This window comes from Cucurbita maxima, unplaced genomic scaffold (assembly GCF_002738345.1).
Source record: "Cucurbita maxima cultivar Rimu unplaced genomic scaffold, Cmax_1.0 Cma_Scf00004, whole genome shotgun sequence".
Classification (NCBI taxonomy): domain Eukaryota; kingdom Viridiplantae; phylum Streptophyta; class Magnoliopsida; order Cucurbitales; family Cucurbitaceae; genus Cucurbita; species Cucurbita maxima.
Genome location: NW_019272020.1, coordinates 4,434,315 through 4,447,696, shown reverse-complemented (window position 1 = coordinate 4,447,696; position 13,382 = coordinate 4,434,315). Strand labels below are relative to the sequence as shown.

General features: G+C 39.7%; 2 protein-coding genes across 2 annotated transcripts; both read left to right on the top strand.

The window, feature by feature from the left end:
• The first annotated feature begins 585 nt into the window (after positions 1 to 585).
• On the top strand, positions 586 to 1,574 carry LOC111477688 (cysteine-rich repeat secretory protein 38). The gene is made up of 2 exons (XM_023121570.1): positions 586 to 1,336; positions 1,420 to 1,574. The coding sequence occupies exons 1-2, from the start codon at positions 586 to 588 to the stop codon at positions 1,548 to 1,550; spliced, it is 882 nt and encodes a 293-aa protein (XP_022977338.1). The 3' UTR covers positions 1,551 to 1,574.
• Positions 1,575 to 1,661: 87 nt separating this feature from the next.
• On the top strand, positions 1,662 to 12,990 carry LOC111477687 (cysteine-rich receptor-like protein kinase 10). Its single transcript, XM_023121569.1, has 13 exons — positions 1,662 to 1,817; positions 2,483 to 2,693; positions 2,784 to 3,021; positions 3,184 to 3,334; positions 3,427 to 3,650; positions 5,003 to 5,775; positions 5,858 to 5,938; positions 10,937 to 10,963; positions 11,046 to 11,254; positions 11,554 to 11,764; positions 11,877 to 12,114; positions 12,204 to 12,354; positions 12,435 to 12,990. Exons 1-13 carry the CDS (start codon positions 1,722 to 1,724, stop codon positions 12,741 to 12,743), a joined length of 2,919 nt encoding a protein of 972 aa, XP_022977337.1. The 5' UTR covers positions 1,662 to 1,721; the 3' UTR covers positions 12,744 to 12,990.
• Positions 12,991 to 13,382: the final 392 nt, after the last annotated feature.

Sequence of the window (13,382 nt, the reverse complement as noted above, 5' to 3'; positions counted from 1 at the left end):
CCACGCATAAGCTCTTGCTTTGGGCTTCTCCAAAAGGCCTCATACCAATGGAGAAAGTATTCCTTAATTATAAACCCATGATCATTCCTAAATTAGCCGATGTGAGACTTTCATCATCCAACACTCCCCACACACAACCACTCCCCACAGGGGCAGTTTTGGACTCTTCCAAATATCTGTTCATCTAGACTCAACAAAAGATTTAAGCTGCTGGGCACATTCACAAAACCAATCTGGATTCATTTTTTATTCAACAACATAATCATTGACGAGTTATAAGGAAGAAAAAACGAGCTGAACAAGTCAAATTAGTACTAATCCAGAAACTTTCGTCTTAACACATGCAACGACTATTTGGGTTTGAGAAGGTAATAATTTTCTTTCGCTACAAACAGTAATTCTGAAACTTTCAAATGATGGGCAGGTTAGGTGTTGATCTTACTTCCACTTTCACCAGCGTTTTGGTTGAAGTTGAAGAACCCAAAATATTTTGGACAAAATGTCTTCATTTCTATATATACAAATACCCCTCAACTCATCATCTTTGTTTCATTCTTCTTTGTGCTACCCCAAAACTAAAAAACCATGATTCATTTCTTCCCTCAAACACCGTCCTTGCCTTCAATTTTACTACTGATTTCAATCTCTGGACTAATAGTCCCTTGTTGTAGCCAACGCTATTTAAACTGCTCAGGAACCAACACGGCTCGCCCAAATCTGAATTCTGGCATCAACTTCCTACTGAATTCCTTGACCTCTCGAGCTTCCTCTCACACTTTTTACACTGAGACCTATAATGGAATCCATGGCCTCTTTCTCTGCCGAGGGGATATTCCTAATGAGGCCTGTCATACCTGCATCGAAGGAGCAAGTCAACAAATCAAAGTCACCTGCTCATCACAAACAAATGGTACCATAGGCTTTGATGAATGTATGTTGAGATACTCAGTTGTGAACTTCTTTGGGATCTTGGAAACAGTTCCAAGAATAGTGTTATATAATAGTCTGAACCAATCTACTATTGAAGACCGTGATTTCATTGATCTTGCATTGGTGTCTAATTTAGCACAAGATGCTGCAAATGCAAATATGATGTTCAAGGAAGGTGAGGTAAATGTGGGTGGTGTGGATCAGAGATTTGGACTGGCACAGTGTACAAGAGATATCATCAAGCGTGATTGTGAGGTCTGTTTGACAAATTTGGTGACTTTTGCAAAGGGATGTTGCTTAAGACAAAGAGGGTGGCGAGTTTTAGCTCCCAATTGTAATTTAAGGGTTGAGGCCTTTCAGTTTTATGGGATACCAAGACCTCCATCCTTGAATCTTGATGAAGAAGGTAAGGTGACGACATTGATTTTGTTTTCTTGACCCTCATCAATTTTCAAAGGTTTTGATCTAATGATAAAAGGGAATGCACAGGAGGCAACAGAACAAGGATCATTGTCATCAGCATATCAACAGTTGCAGCAGCGGCAGTTCTGCTAGGAATGATTTATGCCTCATTTTTATGGAGAAACAAAAGGGGTAAGAAGACTAAACCCTTTGCATAAACAATGTACTTGTAGTAGGATTTCGATTAATATCACATAACAAGAAACATGGCTTTTCATTCAGAGAGGGATAGAAGTGAAGAGCTTCCTTTGCGAAATCGAGTTGATCAACAACTGGTTTACTCATTGAGACAACATTTGGATGCATCAAATCAAGACAGTGATGGAGATATGCCTTTCTTCAGTTTTAGTTCTCTAAAGAATGCTACAGATGACTTCTCAGATGCTAATAAACTTGGAGAAGGCGGGTTTGGTCCAGTTTACAAGGTTAATTGTGAGATCCTACATCGGTTGAAGAGGGGAATGAAACATTCCTTATAAGGATGTTGAAACCTCTACCTAGTAGACGCGTTTTACAAATCTTGAGGGGAAGTTCGAAAGGGAAAACCCAAAGAGGACAATATCTGCTAACAGTGAGCTTGGGTTGTTACAAATGGTATCAGAGCCAGACACTGGGTAGTGTGCCAACAAGGACGTTAAGCGTCCAAGGGGGTGGATTGTGAGATCCCACGTTGGTTGGAGAGAGCAACAAAGCATTCCTTATAAGGTTGTGGAAACTTCTCCCTAACAGACACATTTTTAAAACCTTGAGAGGAAGCCTGAAAGGGAAAGCTTAAAGAGGACAATATTTGTTAGCAGTGGGCTTGGGTTGTTACAAATGGTATTAGAGTCAAACACTAGACGGTGTGCCAGCGAGGATGCTGGCCTCCAAGGTGGGTGGATTGTGAGATTTCACATCGGTTGGATAGGAGAACAAAACATTCGTTATAAGGGTGTGGAAACTTCTCCCTAGCAGACACGTTTTAAAAACCTTGAGAGAAAGTTCAAAAAAGGACAATATCTGCTAGCGGTGGGTTTTGTTTGAGATGTGACGTGCGTGTAAAAAGTGTTAGAATCACTATATGACAATATGTTCATTTATTGGAATTTAGGGAAAGCTGATGGATGGTGAGGAAGTAGCTGTGAAAAGACTATCAACAAAATCAAATCAAGGATACGAAGAGTTCAAGAATGAAGCAAAGGTCATCTGGAAGCTTCAACATAAGAATCTGGTTAGACTACTGGGATATTGTGTGGAAGGAGAAGAAAAACTTCTAATCTATGAGTACATGGCAAATACAAGTCTTGATGCTTTCTTGTTTGGTTAGCTCTCTTTCTCTCCTATAATCTCGTTTTCATCATCCATACACTACAATCCATGTCATGGTTTTACTGATCTAATTGCACTAGCAGATCCATTGAAGTGCAAACAACTCGACTGGCTCAAGCGCGAAAACATTCTCAATGGGATTGCAAGAGGAATTCTGTATCTCCATGAAGATTCTCGACTCAAAATCATCCATAGGGATTTGAAAGTGAGTAATGTACTGTTAGATGAGGAGATGAATCCAAAAATATCAGATTTTGGAACTGCTAGGATATTTGGAGGCAAGCAAATGGATGCCAGCACCAATAGAATAGTTGGAACATAGTAAGTCATTTACAGCACATCTATATCCATTCGTACCAGAGTTTCTAGATAGCATGTAAACTTAGGAATACATAAATCTTTATCATTACCTTCTATACTGTATTATTAATCATTGTCTTTCATATCCTCGTTGCTCATTGGTTGTAATTGGCAATGCTATAGTGGGTATATGGCGCCAGAGTATGCTATGGAGGGAGTTTTCTCAGTTAAATCCGATGTATACAGTTTTGGAGTTCTAATCCTGGAGGTGATCAGTGGGAGAAAGAGCATTGGTTTTCTAAACATGGACAGAGCGCAGAACCTTCTGTCATATGTATGTATGCTTCTGTTCTTTATAAAAAAAAAAAAAAAAGTGTCTCCCTCTCAGTTTTGTGATGGTTGTTTAACAAGATAACAACTTAACAGGCATGGGAGCTATGGAATGAAGGTAGAGCAGAAGAAATGATAGATGAGAACCTGGCTGGAGATTATCGTGAGAGTGAGGCCGTAAAATGGATCCAGATTGGCTTGCTGTGCGTGCAAGAAGATGCTAACACCAGACCCACCATGTCAATGGTTGTTCTAATGCTTGGAAGCCAGTCGGTTCACCTTCCTCAGCCCTCAAAACCTCCATTTCTTACAGGTCGAGGGTCTCTCAGTAGATATCAATATTCATCAACTGAAACAGGGACAGGGCTACTCACCACAGATCAGTCGTCTACTACTGCTTCTATCTAGCCACTGCATTCATTCAATTTTATGATGCACTTTATTTAGTTTTTTTTTTTTGTTTTCGTCCTAGATTCTTGTACATGGTTTAAATGAACCTTCGTTTTACAGATAATGCCCTCTTTTGGGTTTCTTCTCAAAGTTTTAAAATGCTACATAATGAGTCGAAGTGGACAGCATCTACTAATAATGAACTTAGCTATTACAAATGATATTAGAGCTAGTCACTAGACGGTGCGAGATACTAGTCGAAAAAGGGCTAGACCCTCTCTATAATAAAATATAAGTTTTTGACTAAATATATGTATTACTTAAAAATAAATAAATGACAATAATAATTGAGCGATATTAAATTCGACCTAACATTTTAAAACATACTAACTAAACTTAAAATTAAGTAACATTTTAAAATTCAAAACTAAATGAAAACTAGATTCAGAACATAGGAGTAAGATTGTAAAATTTTGAAAATTAAAGATGTCGCAAGTCGATCGGAGAGAGGAACAAAACATTATTCATTAAAGTGTAAAAACCTCGCTCTAATAAGCGCATTTTAAAATTATTAAGCTACAACAATATGTAATGAGTCAAAGTAAACAAGCTGACCGTATCTACTAGCTATGGTAATACGGTGTAAATTCATCGCCAAAGAAAGCTTTCTCTTAAAAGAAAAGATATTTAACTAACAATAAATTTAAGTGATTTAGTTGATATCAAAATACCGGCAGACCGGTTAAAGCAAGAACCGCAGCAATACTTCGCGCCCTGCGTTGGATAATGCAACTCTGTCAATCTGAAAGATCACAGCTTGTTAAAAATAGCTTCAAGCCCATGAAAATCATTGCATATAAGACTCAAGAGCAACGCAACTGAATGTAAATTAATGAGTGGAGTGCCAGTTTTCTGAGTGTTAGTTGTGTTCATCATCGTCTTCTCTCTGATTACAAAGTTATCTTCTACTCTGCTTGAAGAAACCTCAGTGAATTGGTAAAATCCCAGATGTTCTGCTCATCTTGAATTGTGACACGTACTTGCTTTCTTGGAGTATTTAATGAGCTCAACCACTTTGAATATTCAAATTTGTATCAAACCCAACAGAATATGCCAAGACACGATGTTCTGTGACTCTGTCAAATTGTGACTCTGTCTTTGCTACCTGCAAATAAATGCTGAAAATTACATCGAAACAAGTGGCTCCAAACAGTTTCTTCTGAATAATTGTACAATGAAAGGTACAACAGATATTTCAATCGTCTGTTCTTATTTCTTCAAGAAGAAGTTCGTCTCTTTATCTGCTACACCAAACCCAAATCATGTTCTGTTTCCTCAATTACAGATCTTCGCCAGTTTCGTTGCTACTTCTGATTTCAATCTTTGGGATTAGCCTCTCCCATCATTTCGAACCAAGATATAGGTTCCACATCTGTTCAACGCCAAGTAATATCACAACCAACTCTAATCTGGGTTCGGATCTCATTGGTATACTGGGTTCTTTATCCGAAGCTTCCTCCGACAGCTTCTACAATAGAACTTTCAATGGAATGTACGGCCTCGTACTCTGTCGTGGAGATATTCCCAACGATTACTGTCACAGTTGTGTCAGTACCGCAAGCATAGATGTGAGGGATCGATGCCCTCTAAGAGTAAACGCCACAATATGGTACGATGAATGCATGCTTAGATACTCAGACAAGAACTTCTTCGGAACCGTAGAGATCTCCCCGAGATTCCTCATGGGCGATTCAGGGAACCAGACATCGCCAGATGATAGTAATATTGATGGGTCTGCTCTGTTGTCTCAGATGGTCAGTGAAGCCTCGGTGTTACCGATGATGTACAAGGCAAACAAGTTGCATGGAACAGGCTATGGATTGGTTCAGTGCACAAGGGATCTCAACAGTAGCGCGTGTTATAAATGTTTGATGGCTCTGTTGGAGGAGATCGGGCAGGTTTACAAAGGGAGAGTGGGGTGGAGAATTTTGAGCCCAAGTTGTAGCATAACGTATGAGAAATATCTTTTCTATTCTCAATCAGCTTCGCCTCAAGGTGATTCAAATCTTATAAGTTGTTTTGTTTCATTTTATGCTAAATTCTTCAACATCTTATAATTTTATACTAAACCAAACAGGATTGAGCGCGAAAATGATTGCAGTAATCATTATATCAACAGTTGCAGCAGTAGCATTTCTTGCAAGTCTGTTGTGTTGTTTACTTTGTTGAACACAACTCACTGTGGGAAACACTCGCTCTCTTTATTAAGACCAATCGAGAAGAGAATACAAGACACTCTGTAGAATACTTCTGCTTTTTATTGTTTTTAGATTTCTTGGATGAATAACCTAGGTAGGGTGGGGGTATTTATACTAAGAGTAAACAATCTATATTTAACCAATCTAAATCTAGACCTAACCGATTTGAATCTAGACCTAACAAATTGAATCTTTCTCCTAAAATATCTACATCTCTTTCTCCTAAAATCTCTACTAAAATAAATATACTGGGCTCGTACAATTAGGCTTGACTCTATTGGGCTAGTACAATTATTGGGCTTGACTCTATTGGGCTAGTGATGATATTTCAACACTCCCCCTCAGCACTAGTCCTCATTCGCTGCATCATGTTGAGCTGACAGCGAAAGCTCTCATGTTTGCTAGTATTCAACCCTTTTGTAAACAAGTCTGCCACTTGGTCATCTGTCTTGATCTGCTGCATCTCAATTTCTTCCTTTAGGACCTTCTCTCTAATGAAATGGTAGTGCACCTCCACATGCTTTGTTCTAGCATGAAACACTGGATTTTCTGCAAGGCGAATCGCAGATTGGTTGTCGCAAAGAAGTGATATTGGATAGTCAATTTTCTGGTGCAAATCTTCCATCAAGAGTTTTAGCCATGTACTTTCCTGGGCTGCTCCAGCCGCTGCTCTATACTCTGCTTCTGTAGTTGATAATGATACTGTTGGTTGTCTCTTGCTACACCAAGAAATTGTTCCCGAACCAAACTTGAACACATACGCAGTGGTTGACCTCCGAGTATCGTGGTCTCCTGCATAGTCAGCATCACAGTATCCAACTAGCTTGCAGTCTTTGCTTCTTTTGTACAAAAGACCATAGTCGATTGTACCTTTGATATATCTCAAGATCCGTCGAGCTGCATCCAGATGAGGCTTCTTTGGACTTTGCATGTATCGACTCATAACCCCAACTGCATACGAGATATCAGGTCGAGTTAAAGTTAGGTAGATAAGACTACCTACTAGTTGTCGGTACGTTGTTTCATCGTTCAACTCTTTGCCTTCATGTGCACAAATCTTGGCATTTATCTCCATCGGTGTTGAAACTTGCTTGCACTCTAACATGTTGAACTTCTGAAGCATGTCTCTGGTATACTTTTGTTGGCAGAGAAACAGTCCTTCATCTGTGCGATCAACTTCTAGGCCTAAGAAGTGTTTAAGCTCTCCTAGCTCTTTCATCTGAAAGCGTATTGATAAATTTTCTCTTGTTTGATAAATTTCTCTTTCATCGTCCCCGGTGATAATCAAATCGTCCACGTAGACCAACACAATTGTCAAATTTCCTTCTCTTTCTTTGATGAATAGGCTTGAGTCTGCATGCGCAACTGAATAACCACTTTGGGTAAGAAATTCAGCAATCTTACCATACCAAGCTCTCGGTGCTTGTTTCAGTCCATAAAGAGCTTTTCTAAGCTTGCATACATAATTAGGATTAGCTGCACTCTCAAATCCCTTTGGTTGGTTCATATAAATCTCCCTGTCTAGCTCTCCGTGCAAGAAGGCATTCTTCACATCCATTTGCCACAGTTTCCAATCTTTACTTGCTGCGAGTGCTAGCAGAACTCGTACGGTAGTAATCTTTGCCACTGGACTGAATGTTTCATCATAATCTAGTCCATATTGTTGAGAAAATCCTCGAGCCACGAGTCGAGCCTTGTATCTCTCGATTGATCCATCCGGTCGACGCTTTATTTTATAGACCCACTTGCAAGAGACGGGTTTGATATCTCCTAGTCTTGGCACTAGTTCCCAAGTTTGATTATGCTCCAAGGCTATAATTTCTTCCTCCATCGCTTTCTGCCAAACCGAGTTTTGTGATGCTTCTTCATATGTCTCTGGTTCGTAAACTCTATCTTCTACAATAGCTGCATTTGCATACTTAGGATTTGGCCTTCGGATTCTATTTGATCGCCTAAGTTGTTGATGTGTTGTTTCATTTTTATCAGATTCGCTTGATTGAGTCACCTCCTGCTTGTCAATATCAATGTCGCTTGGACTTTCAGATGCATCGAAATTTGATTGAATTTGTGTAGTTTGCTCCCCCAGCTTCTGTTGTAGAATTTCTTCAATGTTTGAATCTGATAAGACTTTCTTCTCCGAGGACCACCATGTAGATGCTTCATCAAAAACTACATCTCTTGATGTATAGTATTTTCCACTTGTTGGATCACAGCACCTCCATCCTTTTCTTTGATTGTCGTATCCAACAAATACACACTTGACTGCTTTCTTGTCAAACTTGCTACGTAGATGGTCAGGCACAAATACATAGCAAACACAGCCAAATACTCGGAAGTAACTAATTGTAGGTTTCATATCCCATAGTATCTCAAATGGTGAGACGAACCCTAGCTTTGGTTGAGGAAGCTTGTTGATCACATGGGCAGCAGTTCGCATAGCTTCAGCCCAAAATCTTCCTGGAACGTTCTTTGCGTGTAACATGCTTCGACAGGTTTCTGCAAGGTGTCGATTCTTTCTTTCTGCTACACCATTTTGTTGTGGCGTGTTGGCACATGTAAATTGACGTCGTATCCCACACTCGTGTAAATATTGATCGAACTCATCTGACGTGTATTCTCCGCCATTGTCTGAACGTAGACAACGAATCTTCGCTCCTACTTCTCCTTCGACCATCATCTTGAATTCTTGAAACTTTGAGAACGTGTCAGACTTTTCTTTCATAAAGAAAATCCACACATATCTTGAGTAGTCGTCAATAAATGTCACCATATACCGCATTCCGCTGATCGATGCTTGTTTGACTGGGCCGAACAAATCAGAGTGAACTAACTCTAATGGTTTCTTTGCTTTGAAACTTGACTCTTTGTATGGTAATTGATGAGCTTTACCATACTGACATCCAGCGCAGACAACGTCTGTTTTGACTTCCAGTTGTGGTAGACCTTTGAGCATAGATTTCTCCATAATCAGCTTCAACTTATGGTAGCTAATATGTCCCAATCTTGCATGCCATAGATCTGTCGTCTCATTCTTTCGGGTCTTGTCAACATAGGCAGACTCTGCAGATAGAACGTAGACAGACTCCACTCTTCGTCCTTCTATCGTCGGCTTTCCTATTATCTTAACATCTTGATAAACTTTTACATCTTCTGGCCCAAACAAGACATAGCTTCCTGATGTTGTTAGTTGTGACACTGACAACAAGTTCTTCTTTATACCCGGTACATGATAAACATTATGTAGCGACACTGTATCAGACTTATTGCCAGGCATGATTGTCGTATTGCCGATTTGAGCAATTGATAACTGTGTGTTATTTGCTGTACGTACCATACGACTTCCTTTGTACTCTTTCTTGTCTTGCAATTTTCTCTGATCGCCAGTCATGTGATTTGAACATCCTGAATCAACGATCCAGTCATTCTCATAGTTGATATGGTCTTCCATTGTCGCCATGAGTGCTAGCTCGTCTTCTTCTATGGGACATAGTACCTCTGCATCCCATTCATCTTCTATCTTCTTTTTGGATATTGCCACATTGTTTTCAATGGTCTTTTTCCTGGACCAACAATCTCTAGACATATGGCCCTTTTTCCCGCAGTTATAGCAAATACCACCAAATCTCGTTCTTTGAAAACTCTTGTTGTCGTTCTTCTGAGCTCTCTCAGGTTGTGCAATCCCTTGGTGGCTTCTTCTTTTGTCACCATTGTATCCACGTCTGGTAGACGGCCTATTATTGCTCTGACTTTCACTCGTGTAGAGTGCTTCTTCACCCTTCAACGTGAAGCCTCCCATTTGTTTAGCCATGGCTTCTTGGCTGGCTAACAAATTTTCGAACTCTACCAGTGATGGTTGAGTGGGCCATCCTTGTACAGCAGCAATGAAGCTTCGATATTCTGGTCGCAATCCGTGGATTATAATCCTCTTCATTCGAGATTCTACAATGGCGGACTTTGGGTCTAGTTCAGTAATCTCCCGACAGATCGATTTGACCTTGTGGAAGTACTGAGCAATCGTCATATCACGTTGTGAAATTGACAACAACTCATTCTCCAGAAGTTGTAGTCTCGTATCATTCTTCTTTGAGAACAACATCACGAATGTGTCCCATGCTTCTTTCGGTGTCTTGTCATCCCAAATATGTTCTAACATCTCTTCTCCGATGGTGGTCTTCAAGGCAAACATTGCTTTGCCTGCTTTGATTCTCCATTTGCGCAAGGCGTCGTTAGAATCCTCCTCTGGCGGCGTAGTTTCACACCCGCCAACGATCTCCCAAAGATCCTGTCCTTGTAAATAGGACATCATGCATGTTGCCCACGTGTTGTAGTTGTTGTTGTTGAGTTTCTTAATTCCTCCAACGATTTGGAAATCACTCATCGTGTTGGCCATACCTCAGTAATACCAAACAAGTTCTTTTGACACAAGACTTGCAGAGTCACAGACTTCTCACGACACAAAAGAAACTCACTCACCACTAATCTCAAGAAATCGTTTCTGATGTGGAAGATCAGGCAGAGCTGCAACCACAGAGCATACTAAGGATTCCAAGAGATCAGATAACCTACACTAACCTCGCTCTGATACCAAATGTTGAACACAACTCACTGTGGGAAACACTCGCTCTCTTTATTAAGACCAATCGAGAAGAGAATACAAGACACTCTGTAGAATACTTCTGCTTTTTATTGTTTTTAGATTTCTTGGATGAATAACCTAGGTAGGGTGGGGGTATTTATACTAAGAGTAAACAATCTATATTTAACCAATCTAAATCTAGACCTAACCGATTTGAATCTAGACCTAACAAATTGAATCTTTCTCCTAAAATATCTACATCTCTTTCTCCTAAAATCTCTACTAAAATAAATATACTGGGCTCGTACAATTAGGCTTGACTCTATTGGGCTAGTACAATTATTGGGCTTGACTCTATTGGGCTAGTGATGATATTTCAACATACTTCTGTCAAAGAAGAGAAGACAACGTAAGAAAATCAAAGATTTTACGTTTAGATTGCACTTACAAAGCTTTGATTCAAATAAAATATTATGATATCAAATTCATAGATCCAGAGATGGACACAGGTGAACAAGTTCTGTTGCGAAATTTGGGAGATGTTAAGTCTGCAGAATTGATGAAGCAAGATTTGCATTCAAGAGATGGAGACAATGATGAAGAGATGCATTACTTCAGTTTCATCACCCTACAGGCTGCCACAAACAACTTTGCAGATGCAAATAGACTTGGAGAAGGCGGGTTTGGCCCGGTTTTCAAGGTTAACTATTGAATCCTAAGATTAAATATGTCGAAATGGTTTAACGATACTAATATGAGCTTAAGAAGTAGCATGATGTACATATGACAAAGAACAATTATCTGGTCCTTTGTTCATAACTACTGTGAGATCCTACATCCGTTGGAGAGGAGAATGAAACATTCTTTATAAGAGTGTGGAAATCTCTCCCTAACAGGACAGTATCTGCGGTGGGCTTGGGCTTGGGCTGTTACAACGGCAAGTTATCCCTGTGCTATTTGCTGCTTTCTTTCTGTTTCCTAAGTTTTCAATTCATCCAGGGAAAGCTGATGAATGGGGAAGAAATAGCTGTAAAAAGACTGTCAGTGAAGTCAAGCCAAGGTCATGATGAGTTCAAGAATGAAGTCATGGTCATAATGAAGCTTCAACACAAAAATCTGGTCAAGCTTTTGGGATGCTGTCTGGAGGGAGAGGAAATGCTCCTTGTATATGAGTACATGGCAAACACTAGTCTAGATGCCTTATTATTTGGTCAGTTTACTTTCCATTCTTCATATATATGCTTTTTGCTCCATTGGAGTCAAACACAAAGGTTAATAATTATCAGGAAAATTCATCTCCTATTCTTCATTCTGCAATGCAGATCCAGTTAAATGCAAACAACTCGATTGGCTTAAGCGCAACAACATCATCAATGGAGTTGCAAAAGGAATTCTATATCTGCATGAAGACTCTCGGCTCAAAATCGTTCATCGGGATTTAAAAGCTAGCAATGTGTTGTTGGATGATGAGATGAATGCAAAGATATCAGACTTTGGAACGGCTAGAATATTCGGAGGCAAGCAAGTTGAGGCTAGCACCAACAGGGTTGTTGGCACTTTGTAAGTCATTAAGCATAAAACAATATCAATATGTATCAGCATTTTGTGAGTAATTGCATCTAATCTTGTCATTCTAATCACTTCTACAGTGGATACATGGCACCAGAATATGCAATGGAGGGAGTGTTTTCTGTAAAATCGGATGTTTATAGCTTTGGAATCTTAATGCTAGAAGTGATAAGCGGGAGAAAGAACAGCGGTTTCTTCAAAGTAGACAATGCACAAAGCCTTCTATCACAAGTAAAGATTCTTGGCAAATTCTTTGGTTTTGTTTTTGGTGGGCAAGATTTTTACAATACACATGAATTGAACAAAATCAGGCATGGCAACTATGGAAGGAAGGCAGAGAAGAGGAAATGGTTGATCCGAACCTGGTTGGAGATTGTTCTTTAAGCGAAGCTCTAAGATGGATCCAAATCGGGCTCCTGTGCGTACAAGAAGACCCTAACATCAGACCGACCATGTCAATGGTCGTTCTAATGCTTGGAAGCAAATCGATTCCTCTTCCTCAACCGTCGAAACCTCCATTCTTTCCGATTGGCTTTCCGGCGTCCGCCGGTCAATCTTCAACGACCTTAGAGGGAACGGGGTATCTCTCCACACAATCGTCTACCACAGCTTCTATCTAGTTATACGGTTAAGTGGGTCCATGTAGCTCAGAAACTTGCCCATCGTCTTCTTCCTCGCGCAAGTCCACGGTCTTCCGGGATCTGGACCGTATTAAACACAAGTCGTGCCGTATTGAGTTAGAGAGCCCATTTCCTCGTCTGTTGACTCAGTCATGATCTTCAACTGTTCAACCACGCTAGGGAAATTGTTTGCTACGGCAATTATTTTACTTTTACAATGACCCGTTTGGTCGTAAATTTACTTCCTCTTGTCGTGTCTAACTTTAATTGGTCTTTAATTTCTCATAACTTATTCTCATCTCACAAGTGACGATGGACTAGGAACCAACTCAGATCGAGCCCACACAAATAAAAATTAAACAAATAGATAAAGATTTATGTAGTTCTGGGTCCCAAATGTCACTTAACAATACAAAACGACACTTAAATCTAATCAAACTCTATATATCTCAACCATCCTAGACAATCTTTTATATAGGCACTTAACAATACATCGGGATATGCTTTCCTTTGTCACTTAACAATACAAAACGACACTTAAAGATATTAATGTCATACATAAATCATTCATATATCAAAATTGAAGGTGAACTAAGAAGAATTATGCATCAAATAAATGACAATCCATACATGAACGCG